This window comes from Belonocnema kinseyi, chromosome 5 (genome assembly GCF_010883055.1).
Source record: "Belonocnema kinseyi isolate 2016_QV_RU_SX_M_011 chromosome 5, B_treatae_v1, whole genome shotgun sequence".
Lineage (NCBI taxonomy): Eukaryota > Metazoa > Arthropoda > Insecta > Hymenoptera > Cynipidae > Belonocnema > Belonocnema kinseyi.
The window spans coordinates 94418358-94440250 of NC_046661.1; the positions used below are offsets into that span (position 1 = coordinate 94418358).

Below are 21893 nucleotides of genomic sequence, written 5' to 3' on the forward strand. Positions count from 1 at the left end.
TGCTGAACCAATTATATGAATTTTTAATTCAAATGGGAAAATATTCAACTGAAATAGCTTAATTTTCAGTAAAAAAATTAATTTTTCAGCCTAAGAAAAAACAATTTTTGAACATAATAGCTCAATTTTGAACCGGAGATAAATTTTCAATGAAATTGATCAATCTATAACACAGATAATAATTGTTTTTTTTTTTTATTAAGTTAACTTTCAACCACGTCAATAAATTTTCATTAAGAGAAAAATTAATTTTGAACGAAAAAATGAATTTTTGACCAAAAAGATTAATTTTCAACTAAAATGAATAAATATTCAACTAGAATACTCGAATTTTCAACGCAAAAAGATCATTTTTCAATAAAAAGTTGAATCGTTAAAATTTCAGCTATAAAAAATTAACACACAACGAAGGATATCAATTTTTATTAAAGTAGGAGAATATTTAACTGGAATCGCTTAATTTTCAATAAAAAATTAACTTTTAGTTCAAGAAAAAACGAATGTTTAACAAATTGGCTCATTTTTCCGCCAAAGAGATGAACTTTTAATGAAATTTTTAAATCTTCAACCAAAAGAATTAATTTTTTAACAAGAAAATCAACTTTTAACCACGTACATAAATTTAATTAAAAAAAAAATTAATTCTGGAAGAAAAAATGTATTTTTGTATAAAAAGATAAAATGATAAATATTCAACTAGATTACTCGATTTTTCAACGCAAAAAGATCATTTTTCAATAAAAAGTTAAACTTTTAGTTATCAAAAGTTATCAAAAATTAAGACTCAACCAAGGATATCAACTTTTATTTAAAATGGGAGAATATTCAATTGGAATAGCTTAATTTTCAGTAAAAAAGTTACTTTTAATTCATGAAAAAACGAATTTTTAAGAAATTAGCTCATTCTTCAACCAAAGAGATGAATTTTCAATTAAATTGAAAAAAATTTCAAACAAAAGAATTACTTTTTTAAACAGACTTCAACTTTCAACCACATAAATAAATTTTCATTAAGAAACAAAAAAAAAAAAATAATAATTCTGAACGAAAAAAAGTGGAACTGTTAAATTTTGAACTTTTCAAATTGAAATTTAAAAGTTTTTATCTGATCGAAAAAATACATATTTGACCAAAAAGATGAATTTTTAACTAAAATGATAAATATTCAACTAGAAAACTCGAATTTTCAACGAAACAAAAAAAAATTTGCAAACAACATTGCATGGTTACATTTTTAGTTAACAAAAATGAATACTGAACCAATTATTTGAATTTTTAAATTAAATGGGAGAATATTTAACTGGAATCGTTTAATTTTGTATAAAAAAAGGCATTTTGAAACAAAAAGATGAATTTTCAACTAAAATGATAAATATTCAATTAGAAAACTCGAATTTTCAAAACAAAAAGATAATTTTATCAACCAAAACTTAAATCGTTAAAAATTTAGTTGACAAAAATTAATGTTCAACCAAGGATATGAATTGAAAAAATATATCTTTTTAGGAAAAAACCGTTGAATTTTCTGATTGGGCTCTATCATTTCAGTTGAAATTAAGCAACAACAAAAAAACTATAAAAAAGAAGACATCTCTTAAAAAAAGAGAGAAAAAAGGAAACATTATTTTAAAACGTGGAAATGAAGAAACATTAAAAATTGAAAAATTTGAATTGTTTTTAACTGAACACTTCTTAAATTAGAAGTTAAATTATTTTCATTTTAAACAGTTTAAACATTCTTGAAAATCTTCAACAAATTGTATTTGCAAATCTTGATAAATCTAGAAGTTGTTTAAAAATGTTTGAAATTTCAAATTATTTTTGAAATTTATTTCAGAACTTCTAAATACCTTTTAAAACGAATCGAATTTTCCCTATAATTTAAAAAAATTCTGCTTATTATTTAAAAAAAAATATTTTGGTCATTTTCAGTTTTAAAGTGATTCAAAATTAATTAAAATTTTGAAATGATTTCAAATAATTTCAACAAAGTGTCTACGCATACCCACAAAATCCGGCAAAATTTATAAGCTTTTTAAAAATGATGAAAAGTTTCAAAACAGACAACATTTACGTAAGATTCTTAAGTTGAAAAAATATTTTAAGAGAATATTTAAAAAGGACTTAAATTTTTTTTCAAATTTTCAAAAAATAATCTGGAAGATTTTAAGAAACATGTTTTTATCTTGCAGGATTATCTGAAAATGGAAGGAAGAATTTGACTCATTTTAGAAGATATTTATCTAATTTTTCCTACCATTTTTACAAAATTCTGGAAATTTAACAAAAATTCCTTTAAATATTTCAGATTCTTTTTTTGTTGTTGCAAATTTTGGAAATCTTTTAAAATCTTTAAAAATATTCTCTTTAAATAATGCTTCAAAATGAAAAATCATTTTCAATTTTCCTAGGGATTTAAAAAAGTCTTTCTATTCTTTTGAAACCTTTGAAAATTCTTAAAAATCTTCTAAATTTTTTGTTTGAAATCAGCAAAAATCTACATTTTTAAAACTTTGGCTAGTAGCATTTTCACCTAAATTTCGACACGAATAGCCGAATTTTTTCGATACACAAACTTTGTTTAAATTATTTGAAATAAAATCAATTTTTTTCTACAAATAATAAATGTTCAATTTTAATTTATCACGGTAGCCGTTTTAATCGACGAAATAAATTCTCGGTCATTTCCCGGTTCGCGAACATTTTTCACGGTCAATAAAATTTAAAAAATGGAACACTAAAGCTAACAAAATTTCCATTTGAGGTAAGAAAAATTGAGCTGCAAATGAAAGCACTCAAAGTGAAACTGTTAAATTTTGAACTTTTAAAATAGAAATTTAAAAGTTTTTATCTGAGAGAAAATATGCATATTTGACCAAAAAGATGAATTTTCAACTTAAATGATAAATATTTAACTAGAATAATCGAATTTTCAACGAAAAAAAAAAATTTTGCAATCAAAATTTAATCGTTACATTTTTAGTTAACAAAAATTAATGCTCAACCAATTATTTGAATTTTCAAATAAAATGGGAGAATATTCAACTGGAATCATTTAATTTTGAGTAAAGAAAAGGAATTTTAAAACAAAAAGATGAATTTTCAATTAAAATGATAAATATTCAACTATAAAACTCGAATTTTCAACACAAAAAGATAATTTTTCAACCAAAACTTAAATCGCTAAAAATTAAGTCAACAAAAATTAATGCTCAACCAAGGATATGAATTAAAAAAAATATATCTTTTTATGAAAAACCGTTGAATTTTCTGATTCGCAATTAAGGCAATTTTTTGTTAAATTTATTGCATGCACTTTTTATACATGAAATATCAATCAAAGTCAAATCCTAAAAAAATCTGTAGTTTCGCGCTGTTGTAAAAATCTCGAGAATGGCCGGACTAAAACGAAAAAATTAAACAGTTTTAGATTCAGTATGACTCCAGCAACAGGCTGAACTAGAAGTATTAAATAATTTAATTTTAACTATATTTTTTTGCAAAAAACTCAGAAAATAAACCCACTTTTTTGTATTTGCTTTGCTTTTTCGCTGCCATTTTGTTATTTTTGCATGTATATCCGAAATCCTAGTTCAGCCGGTTGTTGGAGTCATACTGAATCTAAAACTGTTTAATTTTTTAATTTTAGTCCGCCCATTATCGAAATTTTTACAACAGCAAGGAACTACAGATTTTTTTAGGAGTTGACTTTGACGCTTTATATGTATTAAAAGTGCCTAATAAACCCTTTATCGATATCAATCTAAAATATAAAATCTTGCCAACCTGGAAAAATGTTTTTAATCAATATAAAAAAGAAATGTTTTTCAACAATTTTTATAAATTTCACGTCTTATCATGCCTGTAAATATCACATAATTCTATTTTTTATATATTGAGTCATTAATGTTATGTTTTTCGGACTTAAAATATATGTGGAATGAACTTTTTGTAAAGGTATGTCTTTAACAATTATTTAAATAATGTAAACCATTCAATTGTTATTTAATCTGTTTTGTAAACAAATTTTTCGCACCATTATATGCTCACATTTGAGTAATTTCTCTTCTTTTATTCAATTCATTAACTTATTTTATATTATTGATTGAAAATTCAAAGATCCCTTTTTCTTTTTTTGTTTATTTTTTTTATCGTATTTGTTCTCATGTTATACATTTTTTCATTTTGTCTTACAGATTTTGACTTTAATAAAATATTTACTGAAGAGGGTCCAAACTCAGGACCGAAACGTTTAACTAACATTGGTTTGTTTTTATTGTAACTGGCCTTTCCAATCGACGACTGATTGAGTCATCTAATCATTATTATAATCTCAGAAAAAAATCACAAAAATAGCTTTATTTTTTAACGTTTCAAAGAAAAAAGCAAAGAATTATTTTAAAAAGTGTAAATGAAGAGTTCCTTACGTAAAGGTGCTTCCTTGAAATAACTGCTCTGCAAACATTCCTCTGCAGTTGCGCGTTTCTTCGGATCGTACATGAACAAAAAGTTGAGTAGCCTGAGACCAGCGGCACTCAGCCACGGAAATCTTTGTTTCAAATTATTGTAGGGCTGTTGTTTGAGGGTAAAATTCTGAAGAGCCGGGAGAGAATTAAACTCTGGCCAGATAGCCTCACTCGGTGTGCCCAACAAATCAACAATCAGTTCCAGTTGAGCAATTTCCGACCTTCCAGGCAAGAGCGGCCTGTGTCCTAATAATTCGCCTAAAATGCAACCAGCTGCCCACATGTCCACCGAAGTCGTCTGTGTCTTCGCCTGTAATAATAATTCGGGTGCCCGATACCAGAGGGTCACCACTCGGGGCGTCATTGATTTCAGGGGCAAACCGAACCACCTCGCAAGTCCAAAATCGGCAATTTTCACGCAGCCTTTGTCAGTCATCAGCAAATTTGAAACTTTGAGATCTCGGTGAACGACAAAGTTGTGATGCAGGTATCTCAGGCCCTTCAATACTTGAAGCATGATGCATTTGACTTGACTTTCCGAAAAAGGTGCCTGCATATTGTCGAGAAGACTCGCAAGATCCTGCTCGCAATATTCCATTGCTAAAAATATACTCTCGAGACTTTTCCCGACAACGACTTCTTTCAGGTGGACGATATTTTCGTGTCGGCATGATAAGAGAACGCTAATTTCGCGAAGACCACTCACTGGAAGTCCATCCTTCTCGTGCTCCATTCTCACTTTTTTCAGGGCCACGACTTTGTCATTTTTCGTATCTCGTGCACGATAAACTATTCCGTAAGTTCCTTCACCGATGCGGTTTAGTTTCTCGAATTCCGAGACGAATCTGCACTTGCCGAGCTGTTGAAAAAGTACATTTTTAATGATATCAGTTTCTGTAGAAATATTGATAGAAGCTTAATAATTAAAATTTCTAAATAAACATCTTCAAAAATATAATGTTAAAGGTTTGTAAAGAAACATTTGTGAATATTGAATTTAGTTCAATAAAAACAAGCGACAGCATTGCTTTATTTATAACAACATCTGTTTTGTTCATTCTGTCAAATTGTCACTTGTCTATTTTTTACTCTAACATAAAGTCATTTTAAAGTTACAATAAATCTATGCTTTAACCAGTTACAAATTCTGTTTAATATCTTCGATATTCCGATAAGATCCACCCAGTTACAACAGTGAAAGTTCAATGTTTACAGTTTCAAACGAAACATGTTTAAAAATTTAATATTTACAATTTACAAAGAAAGACCATTAAAAATATTGTTTACAGTTTATAAAAAAGAATTTTTAAAAAGTTAATGTTAACAGTTTCTAAAAAAAGATCTTTAAACATGTACTGTTTGCAGTTTTAAAGAAACATCTTTAAAAATATAATGTGTAAGGTTTTTAAGGAAACATTTGCGAAAGTTCAATTTTTACAGTTTCTAAAGAAACATATTTAATAATAGTGCTTTTAAAGTTTACAAAGAAACGCCTTTAAAAATATTGTTTACAGTTTGCAAAGAAACATATTTAAAAATATCATGCTTGAAGTTTGTAAAGAAGCACCTGTAAAACTTTTATGTTTGTAGTTTACAATGAAACATCCTTAAAAATATAAGGTTTACAGATTCTTGGGAAACCCTTATAAAAGTTGATTGTTTACAGTTTTTAAAGAACATCTTTAAAAATGTAATTTTTGCAGTTTTTAAAGCAACATATTTAAAAATATGATATTCAAGGTTTCGAAGGAAACATTTGTGAAAGTTCAATTTTTATAGTTTCTAAAGAAACATTATGAAAAATTGATTATATTTACAGTTTACAAAGAAACACCTTTAAAAATATTGTTTACAGTTTATAAAAAAAGCATTTTTTAAATGTGATTTTTACAGTTTACGAAAAAAAATCTTTAAAAATATTGTTTACAGTTTCTAAAGGAACATTTATAAAAGTTTAATAATTGAAATTTGTAAAGAAACATCTTCAAAAATATAATGTTTAAGGATTGTAAAGAAACATTTGTGAAAATTTAATGATTAAAGTTTCTAAACAAACATGTTTAAAAATGTAATATTTACAATTCAAAAAGGAAGACCTTTAAAAATATTGCTTAGAGTATCTAAATAAGCACGTTTTAAGATCTAATCTTTACAGTTTCTAAAGCAACATCTATAACACTCTTATGTTTATAACTTACAAAGAAACTTCATTAAAAATATCATATTTACAGTATCTAAAGAAAAATCATTAAACATATTGTACTGTACTGTACTGTACTAAAAAAACATATTTAAAATGTTATGCATAAAGTTTACAAAGAAACGCTTTTAAAAATATTGTTTAGAGTTCATAAAGAAGCATCACTAAAAGTTAAATGTTTACAGTTTAAAAAGATGCATCTTTAAAATTTTAATGTCTACTGTATATAAAGAAACAGTCATAAAAGTTGGATGTTTGCTGTTTCTGAAGCAACATCTGTAAAACTTTTATGTTGACAGTTTGAGAAAAAACATCTTTAAAAATATAAGGTTTGCAGTTTTTAAAGCAACATATTGGAAAATATAATGCGCAAGGTTTCCAAGGAAACATTTAAGAAAGTTCAATTTTTAGAGTTTTTAAAGAAACATCTTTAAAATTTGATTATCTTTTGCAGTTTATAAAGAAACAACTTTAAAAATATTCTTTACAGTTTAGAAAAAAAAACATTTTTTTAAATGTTTACTTTACAGTTTACAAAGAAAAATCTTTAAAAATATTGTTTACAATTACTAAAGATGCATCTTTACTGTATCTAAAGAAACGGTTATAAAAAATTAATATTTACAGTTTCTGAAGAAACATTTATAAAAGTTTAATGTTTACAATTTCTAAAGAAACACCTTTAAAAATATAATGTTAAAGGTTTATAAAGAAATATTTGTGAAAGTTCAATGTTTACAGTTTCTAAAGAAACATGTTTAAAAATGTAATATTTACAATTTACAAAGAAAGACCTTTAAAAATATTGTTTATAGTTCATAAAGAAGCATCTTTAAAATTTTAATGTTTACAGTTTCTAAAAGCAACATCTATAACACTCTTATGTTTACAACTTACAAAGAAGCATCATTAAAAATATCATATTTGCAGTTTCTAAACAAAAATCTTTAAACGTGTACTGTTTGCAGTTTTAAAGAAACATCTTAAAACATATAATGTGTACGGTTTTTAAGGAAATATTTTCGAAAGTTCAATTTTTATAGTTTCTAAAGAAAACTCTTTGAAAATGCATCATATTTACAGTTGACAAAGAAACACCTTTAAAAATGTAATATTTACAGTTTTTAAAGCAACAAATTTAAAAATATAATGTTCAAGGTTTCTAAGGAAACATTTGTGAAAGTTCAATTTTTGTATATTCAAAGGAAACATCTTTAAAAATATATTATATTTACAGTTTACAAAGAAACACCTTTAAAAATATTGTTTACAGTTTATGAAGAAGCTTGTTTAAAAATTTTAAATCTTTTGAAATATCCTCAAATCTTCCAATTTTTTTTAATCGCTTTGAAATCTATTGAAACTTTTTTAAGCTTTCGAAAATACCTTGGAATTTTTTTTAATACTTTAAAATCTTAAAATTTGTAAGTTCTACAAAATACTTTACAAAGAGAAATCTTTAAAAATATTGTTTACAGTTTGTAAAGAAATATCTGTAAAATTTCTATGTTTACAGTTTACAAAGAAACATCTATAAAAATATAAGGTTTACAGTTTCTTGGGAAATACTTATAAAAGTTTCATGTTTACAGTTTCTACAGAAACATCTTTAAAAATAAAATGTTTAAAGTTTCTAAGGAAACATTTGTGAAAGTGCAATTTTTTACAGTTTCTAAAGAACAATTATTAAAAATGTAATGTTTACAGTTTACAAAGAAACAACTTTAAAATATTTTTTACAGTTTATAAAGAAGCATCTTTATTAATTTGATGGTTAAACTTTACACACAGACATATAAAAATATTATTTACAGTTTCTGAAGGAGCATCTTTAAAAATGTAATGTTTACTGTGTCTAAAGTAACAGTTATAAAATTTTAATGTTTACAGGTTCTAAAGTAACACCTTTAAAAATGTAATTTTGACGGTTTCTAAGGAAACATTTATAAAAGTTTAATTTTTACAATAATTTCTAAAGTAACACCTATAAAAGTTTTATGTTTAAAGTTTACAAAAATACGTCTTCAAAAATATCATGTTTGCAGTTTCTAAAGAAACATCTTTAAAAGTGTTATGATTGCAGTTAAAAAAAAAATACATTTAAAAATATAATGTTTAAGGTTTCTAAGGAAACATTTGTGAAAGTTTAATTTTTATAGTTGTTAAAGAAACATCTTTAAAAATTTAATGTTTACAGTTTACAAACAAACACCTTCAAAAATATTGTTTACAGTTTATAAAGAAGCATTTTTCAAAAATTAACGTTTAAAGTTTAGAAAGAAACAACTTTAAATATATTGTTCACAGTTTCTAATGAAGTATCTTTAAAAATGTAATGTTTACTGTATTTAAAGTAACAGTTATAAAAGTGTAATGTTTACAGTTTCTAAAGAAACACCTAAAATACTTTTTGTTTAGAGTTTACAAAGAAACATCTTTAAAAAATACTTTTTACAGTTTTTGGGGAAACCCTGATAAAAGTCTAATCTTTACACTATCTAAAGAAACTTGTTTAAAAAAGTAATGTTTGCAGTTTTTAAAGAAACGACATAAAAAATATTGTTTACAGTTTATAAAGAAGCATCTTTAAAAATTTCATGTTTACTGTATTTAAAGAAACAATTATAAATGTTTACAATAATTTTTAAAGAAACAACTATAAAAGTTTATTGTTTATAGTTTACAAAAAAACATCTTCAAAAATATCATGTTCGCAGTTTCTAAAGAAACATCTTTAAAAATTTAATATATTCAATTTACAAAGAAAGACCTTAAAAATATTATTAACAGTGTATAAAGAAGCACCTTTAAAAATTTGATGTTTACAGTTTACAAAGCAACACCTTTAAAAATATTGTTTTCAGTTTCTAAAGAAGCATCTTTGAAAATTTAATGTTTATTGTATTTAAAGAAACAGTTATAAAAGTTTAATGTTTACAATAATTTCTAAAAAAACACCTATAAAAGTTTCATGTTCAAAGTTTACAAAAAACATCTTTAAAAATATAAGGTTTACAGTTTTGGGGAAATCCTTATCAAAGTTTAATCTTTACAGTATCTAAATAAACATCTTTAAGAAAGTAATGTTTGCAGTTTATAAAAAAACATATTTAAAAATATAATGTTTAAGGTTTCAAAGGAAACATTTGTGAAAGTTTAATTTTTACAGTTTCTCAAGAAACATCTTTAAAAATGTAATATTAACCTCTTACAAAGAAAGACCTTTGAAAATATTGTTTACAGTTTATAAAGAAGCATCTTTAAATATTTGATGTTTACAGTTTACAAAGAATCGTTCTTTTAAAAATATGAGATTTAGAGTTTCTTGGAAAAACCTTATAAGAGTTTAATGTTTACAGTTTCTACAGAAACATCTTTAAAAACGTAATTTTTTCAGTTTTTAAAGAAACAACTTAAAAAATTTAATGTTTATAGTATACAAAGAAACATGTTTAAAAATATTGTTTACAATTTCTAAAGAAGCGTCTTAAAAAACTTAATGTTTTCTGTATTTAAAGAAACATTTATAAAATTTTAATGTGTACGTTTCTAAAGAAAAATCTATAACATTTTTATGTTTACAGTTCATCATCTACGAAATTTGTTAATTTCATGAAAATGCCTTCAATTTTTTTTTAAATCCTTTAAAATCCCTTTAGGCAGACCTAAAATATTTCAAATTTGGTATCTTTTGAAATTCCATGAAATTTTGTAAAGCTCTTGAAATTTCTTAAAGTTTCTAAAAATTCCTTGGAATTTTTTTAAAGACTCTTAAATATTTCAAATCCTTTAAAATCCCATTAAATTACTGAATTAAATTTTTTTTAATTAAAAATAAAATAATTAAAACCCTTACAATATTTCAAGTTCATTGTAACCCTTTGAAATGGCTTGAAACATTATAATGATAATTCACATACCTTGGAATTTCATTAATCACTCTAAAATCTTAAGAATCTTTAGAAACCTCTTCAAATTATTGAAAGCTGTTAAAAATTGTAAGAATGTTTTAAAATAATCCGAAATATTTCAAATCCTTTAAGATTTTTGAACATTTTAAAACTCTTGAAAATACCTTAGAATTTTTTTAAATTCCCTTAAATGACTAACATCCTTTGGAATCTCTTCAGATGATTGAAATATATTAAAAAATCCTTGGAATCTTTTAAAATACGCAAAAATATTTTTGAAATTTCGAAATCCGTTCAAATATCGAAAGTTTTGAAAAAGACTTCGGAATATTTTTAAAATACCTCAAAATATTTCAAATTCTTTGAAATATTTCAACTTTTTTAGTTTTAAAGCTCTTGAAAATTCCATGGATTTTCTAAAAATACACTAAAATCTTTTTAATCCTTTTGACCCTTAATATAATTAAAATCAACTGAAAATTCCTTCGAATCTTTTAAAATATGATAAAATATTTAAAATTCTTTAAAATCATTGAAAATACATTAAAAGTTTTAATAATCTTTAAAATCTTGAAAAATTAATCGAATTAATCGAAGTTCTAACAAAGTATTTGAAACATCATGAAAATTTTGTGAAATCCATAAAAACATTTAAATCTTTAGAAATCTCATTAACATTCTTTGAAAACACTTAAGCTTATTAGAATTTATTGAATGTATCCTAGAATATTTTAAATCCTTTAAAATATTTAAAAATCCCTTGAAACTTTTTTAAACTCTTGAAAATTCTTCAGATGATTTAAAAATATCCTAAAAATCTCGTATTATACGTTCTTAAAAATCTTTGAAAATACCTTAAAATATTTCAAACTCTTTAAAATCCTACGGAATCCCTCGACTCCTATGAATACATTATTTTAAAACCATTAAAATTTTATAAAAGACCGTGAAATTAATGGACAGATCCTTAGAATCTTTTGAAATACCCTAAAATCTTCCAATTTTTTTTAATCACTTTGAAATCTATTGCAACTTTTTTAAGCTTTCGAAAATAACTTGGAATTTTTTTTAATACTTTAAAATCTTAAAATTTGTAAGCTCTTCAAAATTCCGTGGATTTTCTAAAAATACATTAAAATTTATTAAATCCTTTCGACCCTTAAAATGATTAAAATCAATTAAAAATTCCTTCGGATCTTTTAAAATATCATAAAATTCTTTGAAATCGTTGATAATACCTTGGAATTTTTTAAATACTTACAATCTTAGAAATCTGTGGTAATCTTAAAACTTTAAAAATTTTAAAGCTCTGGAAAATTCCTAGGATTATCTGAAAATACACTAAAATCTTTTAAATCCTTTCGAACCATAAAATGATAAAAATAACATAAAAATTCCTTCGGATCTTTTAAAATATCATAAAATATTTAAAATTCTTTAGACTCTTTGAAAATACCTTAAAATATTTTTAAATCTTTAAAATCGAAGCTTGTTAATAAATTCTTTGAAATCCATTAAAAAGTTATAAGATTCCGTAAAATTAAAAGAAATCTGAAATATCGTGAAATTCTGAATATTATTAACAGACCTAGAAAGCTTTTAGAATCCCTTAAAATCACTAAAATCCTCGGAAATATTATACGGTGCCCTTAAATCATTTAAAAATTCTATAAACTTATGGTTTCTACAAAATCCTTCAACATTTTCCGAAGTCCAAACAAAGTCTTTAAGACACATGATAATTTTTTTCAATCCATAAATAACATTTAAATCCTTAGAAATGTCTACAGACTTTTCCAAACTCTTGAAAATGTCTTGACATCTTTTTAAACCCCCTAAAATGTTTCAAATCATTTGAAACTTTTTAAAGCTCTTGAAAATTCCTTCGAATTAAAAAAAATTGCAAATTCTTGGGAAAATTTCTAAATCTCCAGAACATTTTTAAAAGTCACTTAAAATTATTCGAATCAATTAAATGTACCCTAGAATATTTCAAATTCTTTAAAAACGTTTGAAATCCTTTGAAATATTGTTCAACTTTTAAAAATTCCTTGCATTTTTTAAAAATAGCATAAAATCTTTAAGAATTCCTAACATTTTTTAAAGCTTTTGAAAATTCCTTAAACGTTTTTAAAATATCCTAAAAATCTTATATTATATATTATTTAAAATCTTTGGAAATACCTTAAAATATTTAAATCTTTCTGAAATCCTACGAAATCTCTCAACTCCTGTGAATAAATTCTTTAAAATTCCTTTAAATATTATGAAAGCCCGTAAAGTTACTTGGAAGATCATTTGTATCTTTTAAAATACCCTAAAATCTTTCAAATCCTTTACATCGTTTTAAAATCTTCAAACTTTAAAAATTTTAAAGCTCTTGAAAATTCCACGGATTTTCTAAAACGCACTAGAATCTTTTAAATCCTTTCGATCCTTATGATTGAAATCAATTGAAAATTCCTTCAAATATTTTAAAATATCATAAAATATTTTAAATTCTTTGAAATCTTTAGAAATACCTTAAAATATTTGAAAATCTTTTAAAATCTTCAAAATCCTAAGAAATTAATCAATTCTTTGAAATCCATTAAAATGTCATTATATTTCATAAAATTAACGGAAATCTAAAATTTCTTGAAATTTTGATTATTAAATGACTTAGAAAGCTTTTAGAATCTAACACCATGAAATTTTTTTGAAATCCATCAAAAACATTTAAATCCTTAGAAATGTCTTCACAATTTTTCAACTCTTGAAAATGTCTTAAAATCTTTTAAAACGCCCTAAAATATTTCAAATCCTTTGGAAACCCTGACATATTTTTAAAGCTTCTGAAAATTCCTTATAAGTTTTAAAAGTATTCTAAATTTCTTATATTATACATTATTTAAAATCTTTGGAAATAGCTTAAAATATTAAATTTTTTCTGAAATCCTATGAAATTCCTCAACTCTTTGAAATAAATTTTCTTAAATCCATTAAAAAATTATAAAACCCCGTGAAATTAATTGAAATATCCTTTGAATCTTTTAAAATACCCTAAAATCTTTTAATTCCTTTTAAACGTTTTGAAATACATTGAAACTTTTTAAAGCTCTTGAAAATTCCTTCGAATTAAAAGAAAAATATCAAACTATTTTGAAATTTTCTAAATCTCTAGAAAATTCTTTGAAATCATTTAAAATTATTCGAATCTATTAAATGTGTCATAAGATAATTTAAACCCTTTAAAATCTTTCAAAATCCTTTAAAATTTTTATAAACTCTTGAAAATTCCTTGGAATTTTTAAAAATACCTTAAAATACTTTGGAATCTCTGACACTTTTTTAAAGCTTTTGAAAATTCCTTAGACGTTTTAAAAATATCCTAAAAATCCCTGACATTTCATAAAGCATCTTAAAATTCTTTAGGTAATTTAAAAATATCCGAAAGAGCTTGTATTATATATTCTTTAAAATCTTTGGAAATACCTTGAAATATTTAAGTCTGTCTGAAATCCCTCAACTCCTGTGAATAAATTCTTAAAAATCCATTAAAATATTATAAAACCCTGTGGAATTAATTGAAAGATTCTTTGGATCTTTTAAAATGCCCTAAAATGTTTCAAATCCATTAAATCCATTAAATCTTTTGAGAATACCATGGAATTTTAAAAAATACTTTAAAATCTTTAGTAATCTTAAAACTTTTTACATTTTAAAGCTCTTGAAAATTCCATGGATTTTGGAAAAATACACTCGAATCTTTTAAATCCTTTCGACCCTTAAAAGGATTAAAATAAAATAAAAATACCTTCGGATCTCTTAATTTATCATAAAATATTAAAAATTTTTTAAAATCGTTGAAAATACATTAAAATATTTGAAAATCTTTAAAATCATAAGAAATTAATCGCAGCTTAATAAATTCTTTGTCCAAACAAAGTCTTTAAGACACCATGAAAACTTTTTTAAATCCATAAAAAACATTTTTTTTTAATTCCCCAAAATAATTCAAATCCTTTGAAATCCTTTCAAACTTTTGAAAATTATTCGAATCTATTACCTTGGACTTCTTTGGAAATACCTTAGAATATTACATTCTTTCTGAAACCCCACGAAATCCCTCACCTTTTGTGAATACATTCTTTCAAATCCATTTAAAAATGATAAAACCCCGTGAAACTAAATGAAAGATCCTTTGGATCTTTTAAAACACCCTAAAATGTTTCAAATCCTTTAAAACGTTATAAAATTTATTGACATTTTTTAAAGCTCTTGAAAATTCTTTCAAATTAACAAAATCCACTCTTTTGAAATTTTTTAAACCTCCAGAAAATTCTTTGAAATCATTTGAAATTATTCGAATCTATTACATGTCCCTAGAATATTTTAAATTCCTTAAAATCTTTCAAAATCCCTTGAAATTGATTAAAACTCTTGAAAATTCCTTAGGCTTTTTAAAAATACCTTAAAATCTTTCAAATCCTTTGGAATCCCTGACATTTTTAAAGCTTTTGAAAATTCCTTAGACGTTTTAAAAATATCCTAAAAATCTTGTATTATATATTATTTAAAATCTTTGAAAATACATTAAAATATTTACAACGAAACCCTACGAAATCCTTCAACACCTGTTAATAAATTCTTTAAAATCCATTAAAATATTATAAAACACCGTAAAGTTAATTGAAAGATCATTTGGTTCTTTTAAAATAACCTAAAATCTTTCACATCCTTTAAATCGTTTAAAAATCCGTTGTAACTTCATAAAGCTCTTGAAAATACCCTTGAATTTTTTTAAATACATTAAAATCATTAAAAATCTTTAAAATTTTAAATATCTTGACAATTTCATGGATTTTTTTTTTAAATACACTAAAATCTTTTAAATACTTTCGACCCTGAAAATGATTGAAATCAATTCAAAATTCTTTCGAGTATTTTAAAATATCATAAAATATTTCAAATGAATGAATGAATTCTTTGAAATCCATTAAAATGTTATTAGATTCCATAAAATTAAAGGAAATCTGAAATTTCGAACATTATTAAAAGAATTAGAAAGCTTTTAGAATCCTTTAAAATCATTAGAATCTTATACAGTGCCCTTAAATCTTTTTAAATATTCTATAAACTTATGGATTCTACCAAATCGTTCAATATCTCGCGAAGCTCTAATTTTAAATCCATAAAAAACATTTAAATCCTTAGAAAAGTCTTCAGAATTTTTCAAACTTTTGAAAATGTCTTGAAATCTTTTAAAATGCCCTAAAATATGTCAAATTCTTTAAAAACATTCGAAATCCTTTGAAATTTTAGTCAACTCTTGAAAATTTCTTGAACTTTTTGAAAATACCATAAAATCTTTAAGAATCCATGAGGTTTTTTAAAAGCTTTTAAAAATTCCTTAGAAACTTTAAAAATATCTTAAGAATCTCGTATTATATATTATTTTTAATCTTTGGAAATACCTTTAAATATTTAAATCTCTGAAATCCTACGAATACCTCAACTCTTGTGATTAAATTCTTTAAAATCCATTGAAGTATTATAAAACCCCGTGATATTAATTGAAAGATCTTTTAAAATACCTTAAAATCTGTCAATTCTTTTAAACCGTTTTGAAATCTATTGATACTTTTTAAAGCTTTTGAAAATACCTTGGAATTTTAAAAAATACTTTAAAATATTAAAAATCTTCTGTAATTTTAAAACTTTTTAAATTTTAAAGCTCTTGAAAATTCCATAAGAAATTAATCGAATCTTGTTAATGAATTCTTTGAAATCTATTAAAATGTTATTAGATTCTGCCAAATCGTTCAATATTTTGCGAAACTCTCACAAAGCCTTTAAGACACCCTGAATTTTTTTTAAATCAATAAAAAACATTTAAATCCTAAGAAATGTCTTCAGAATCTATTAAATGTATCCTAAGATATTTTAAAATCCATAAAATATTTCAAAATCCATTGAAATATTTAAAAATTGAAAACTCCTTGGACTTTTTTAATATAACTTAAAATATTTAAAATCCTTTGGAATCTGACATTTTTTTAAAGCTTTTGAAAATTCCTTAAACGTTTTAAAAGTATTCTAAAAATCTTGTATTATACATTATTTAAAATCTTTGGAAATAATTTAAAATATTACAATCTTTCTGAAAACATAAGAAATCCCTCAACTCTTGTGAATAAATTCTTTAAAATCCATTAAAAAATTATAAAACCCGGTGAAAATAATTGAAAGATCCTTTGGATCTTTTAAAATACCCTAAAATGTTTCAAATCCTTTAAAACGTTTTGAAATCTATTGAAATTTGTTAAAGCTCTTGAAAATTCCTTCAAACTAAAAAAAATCCGTGAAATTAATTGAAAGATTCTTTGCATCTTTTAAAATGCCCTAAAATCTTTCAAATCCATTAAATCGTTTTAAAATTCGTTGTACCCTTTTAAAGCTCTTGAAAATACCTTGGAATTTTTAAAAATACTTTAAAGCCTTAAGAATCCTTTGGAATCCCTGACATTTTTTAAAGCTTTTGAAAATTCTTCCGGTGTTTTAAAAGTATCCGAAAAAGCTTGTATTATATATATTTTTAAATCTTTGGAAATATCTTAGGATATTTAAATCTCTGAAATCCTAGGAAATGCCTCAACGCTTTTGAATAAATTCTTTAAAATCCGTTAAAAAATTATAAAACTCCGTGCAATTAATTGACAGATTCTTTGGATTTTTTTAAATACCCAAAAATCTTTAAATTCCTTCAAAACGTTTTGAAATCTATTGAAAATTGTTCAAACTATTGAAAATTCCTTCGAATTGAAAAAAAAATTTCAAACTCTTTTGGAATTTTCTAAATCTCCAGAAAAATCTTTAAAATCATTTTAACTTGTTCGAATCTATTAAATTTATGCAAAGATATTTTAAACCCTTTAAAATCTTTCAAAATCCTTTGAAACTTTTTGAAACTCTTGAAAATTCCTTGAATTTTTAAATATACCCTAAAATCTTCAAAATCCTTTGGAATCCCTGACATTTTTTAAAGCTTTTTAAAATTCTTTAGGTATTTTAAAAATATCCGAAAAAGCATGTATTATATATTCTTTAAAATCTTTGGAAATACCTTGAAATATTTAAATCTTTCTGAAATCCCTCAACTCAAACTTTTTAAAGCTTTTGAAAATACCTTGGAATTTTTAAAAATACTTTAAACTCTTTAGTAATCTTAAAACTTTTTATATTTTAAAGCTCTTGAAAATTCCATGGATTTTCGAAAAATACACTAGAATCTTTTAAATCCTTTCGACCCTTAAAATGATTAAAATAAAATAAAAATACCTTCGAATCTCTTAAAATATCATAAAATGTTTTAAATTCTTTAGATTCTTTGAAAATACCTTAAAATATTAAAAAATCTTTAAAATCGAAGCTTGTTAATAAATTCTTTGAAATCCATTAAAATGTTATAAGATTCCGTAAAATTAAAGGAAATATGAAATTTCGTGAAATTCTGAACATTATTAACAGACCTAGAAAGTTTTTCGAATTCCTAAAAATTTAAATTAAAATATTAAAATTAATAAATATAATAATAATTTTAAATAAAAATTTAAAAATTTTAAATAAAATAATAATTTTAATAAATTAAAATTAAATTAAAAAATTTAAATTAAAAATTAAAATCCTCAGAAATCTTAAACAGTCCACCTAAAACTTTTTAAATGTCTACAGATTTTTAAAACTCTTAAAAATGTCTTGCAATCTTTTAAAACGCCCTAAAATATTTCAAATCCTTTGAAATCGCTTTAAACTTTTTTTCTTAAAAATTAAAAAAAAATTCCAACTCTTTTGAAATTTTCTAAATCTCCAGAAAATTCTTTGAAATCATTTAAAATTAATGAAATCTATCTAATGTTTCATAAGATATCTTAAAACCTTTAAAATCTTTCAAAATCCCTTGAAAAATTTTTTTAACTCTTGAAAATTCCTTGGAATTTTTAAAAATACCTTAAAATCTTTAAAATCCTTTGGAATCCGTGAAATTAATTGAAAGATTTTTTGGATCATTTAAAATACCCTAAAATCTTTCAAATCCTTTAAAAAGTTTTGAAATCTATTAAAACTTTTTAAAGCTCTTGAAATTACCTTGGAATTTTTCAAAATACCTTAAAATCTGTTGAAATTTCCAAATTTCCAGGTCCTTCCCTACCTGCAGTCACCTTCGTTTAATTTTAATATTACATCTTTCATTATTTTAATTAAAGATTAAAAACGTACGATATCTTGCTCTGGAATTTCCATGGGTTTTCCGGTGAGAAAGGAAGTCAGGACTCCCCTGCGAGTTATAGGGGCTGATGGATCCGATCCAGAATCTGTCGCTTTGTTTTCAACGTCATTATTCTCCGGTGACTTTTTCGCTGTTACAGATTCCTCTGAAATGTTTTTTTTTTTATTTCACGAATCGATGAAAATTCGAGAATGAAAATTTCCCGAGAAATTCAGGATTTTTCAAGATATAATTTATATAGTTTTATATAAATGATTTCTTTTTTCATTTTTTACGAACTCAATCAATATGATTAATTCAGAAAGGTTTGCTGAATTATATTACAAGGTATTCTTAAATATTTATCACCATCGATTAATTAAATAATTAAGTATTACGAAAAACATAATTAATCATTTCTTGAAATTGTCTCTAAAGTCCACGAATTTTAATAATAATACTGAACTTTTAACTAAATAGTTACATTCATTATCAAACAAAAAGATTAATTTTTTAATAAAAAAAAAAGATTTTTCAACAAAATACATGAATTCTCAACGACACAGTTGAATTTTCATCTACAAAGGAGATTAATTTGTAACCAAAAAGATTACATATCTACCAAAAACACGAGTTCTCAACGAAATACATGAATTTTGAACTGAACAAGATCAACTTTCAACCAAACGCGAAATAGTAAAATCTCAGTCGAAAAAATTAATTTTGCATAAAGAAAATTTTTTCCAACAAAGATATAAATTTTCAACTGAAATATATGAACTTTTAACCCAAAAGATGAATTTTCAGACAAGAATATTAATTTTCAAATGAACAGATCCATTTTTCACCAAAAAGACGTTTTTTTGAACAAAATAGATGAATTTCCAAACAAATATTTAAATTCTAAACTAAAAAAAAAAAAACATTTTTCAGTCAAAGAAATGAAATGATTAAATTCTTAGAAAATTAATTTTCCACAAAAAGAAAACAAATTTTCAAAAATATAGGTAAATTTTATTTTAAATATTTAAATTTTTAGCGAATAGTAGAATTTTTAACCATGCGTGATAAATTCCGAAAAATAAATATTAATATTTTTAACTTAATTTTGATTTTAATTTTTAATACAAAAATTCCCTTTTTAGGAAAAATATTTGTATATTCTTATTGGGTTCTATTAATTCAGTTCGCATTTAAGCGAGAAAAACGAGAACAAGAAGCAATACTTTAAACAAAAAGATACATTTTTAACAGCGTATTTTAAACTTCAACTAAGTAATTTTATTTTCAACCAAAAGATTAATTTTCTACCAAAAAAGGCGACTTTTCAGCAAAATACATAAATTCTCAACCAGATAGTTTAACTTTAAACTAAAAAGTATCAATTTTCAACCGAATAGTTGAGTTTTTACCTAAAAAATATCCATTTTTTACAAAAAACGGAATAATTAAATATCCGGTCGAAAAAATTAATTTTGAAGACGAAAAAACCAACAAATTTTCAACTAAAATGATGAAATTTCGAATAAAATAGATGCATTTTTCACAAAAGTGTTTAATTTTTAACCAATTAGTTTTATTTTTAACAAAAAAGATAAATTTCTAAACAAGATTTATTTTCTACCAAAAAGACAAATTTTCAACCAAACAGTTGCATTTTTATCTAAGAAATATCACTTTTCACCTAAAAATGGAACAGTTAAATTTGTAGTTGAAAGAATTAATATTGCACACAAAAAAGACAACAAATTTTTAGCCAGTCAAGAATTTTTTAAACAACAAAAATCAAATTTTAACCATGTAGTTTTATTTTTAAAACAAAAATGAATTTTCAAATAAAACGATGATTATTTAAATGAAATACTTGAATTTTCAACCAAACAAAACGAATTCTCAACTACAGAACATAATTTTTCAACCATTAGTTGAAGTTAAATTTTTAGTTAGAAAAAAATAAGTCAAGCAGAATATCAATTTTTAATTAAAATGGGGGATATTTATTTGGACTAGTTAAATTTGCAGTCAAAACATTAATTTTCGGTCCACGAAAATACGAAATTTCAACAAAATAGCTCAATTTTCAATTAAATTAATAAATCTTTAAAGAAAATAATAATTTTTTCAAAGAGTTCAACTTTCATCGTAAATAAAATTACATTTAAAAAATGTGACTTCTGATCGGAAAAATGTTGTATTTGATATTTCAATAAATTTTATTTTTTTATGTTTAATAAAAAACAATTGTCTTTCAAAAGATACGTGAATTTTCAACTAAAAACAGTGAATAAAAAAACCCAACAGACTCACAAAAAAATTGCATTACTTAAAAAAGCCCTGACAATGCTAGGCTTTTCAGTGATTCATTTTGTTACGTTAATATAGTTACTATTAGTAAATAAGCCATTAAGAGAGAAGATCCACAAGCCGATATTCCAAGTAAAATTAACAACTCACTGATTCCAGATAAAAATGTCGAAGATTGTATGATTGAAAAATCGATGATTCTATATAATTGAGATTAATCTATTCACATTTACAATATCTTTGAAAAAATCGATGATTGCATCCATTTTATCCTTAAAAATTAAAAAATCAAAAAAAAGCGACCTTCACATATTACTTAGGCTCTATTTCATTTTTCTTGCAAGATGTAGTTATTTGCAGTATGGAAAAAATGATTTTTTCAAACTTGAATCTGAATTAAATGAAATGTGATTTGCTTTATTAACGAAATATATAAAGTATTTGTTTGTCAATAAAAACATAACCTCAATTCAAGCTTATGCTCTTAAACTCCATTTTGTCGATATTTTCGAGCTATCAAAATAAATTTACCTTTCGTCATTGTGAAATATTTTTCTGTACGATTACTTGCGGTAATGATACTTGGCGTAAAACATTCACAGAGATGTTTAATGAATTAATTAATTATGAAACTATGAAACGTCGATACGCCGATCCCCGTGGTTCCGTTTTTTAATTCAGTTAAACAATGCTAGAGGGCGTAAGGACATCAGCGCCTCTGTCGAAGAAAAGTGGAAATTTTGCCTTTTGGCGCGAATCAGCGT

General features: G+C 23.9%; 1 protein-coding gene across 1 annotated transcript in view; it reads right to left on the minus strand.

Annotated features, from left to right (window-relative positions):
• The window catches only part of LOC117172406 (cyclin-dependent kinase 10), a 26777-nt gene extending 4985 nt beyond the window's left edge, over nt 1-21792 (minus strand). The window contains exons 1-3 of the mRNA XM_033360296.1: nt 21661-21792; nt 18837-18991; nt 4428-5325 (exon numbers count right to left, since the gene is read on the minus strand). Coding sequence (XP_033216187.1) covers nt 4428-5325; nt 18837-18991; nt 21661-21670 — 1063 coding nt within the window. The 5' untranslated portion in view covers nt 21671-21792. The remainder of the gene's footprint in view (nt 1-4427; nt 5326-18836; nt 18992-21660) is intronic.
• Between the last annotated feature and the right edge of the window lie 101 nt (nt 21793-21893).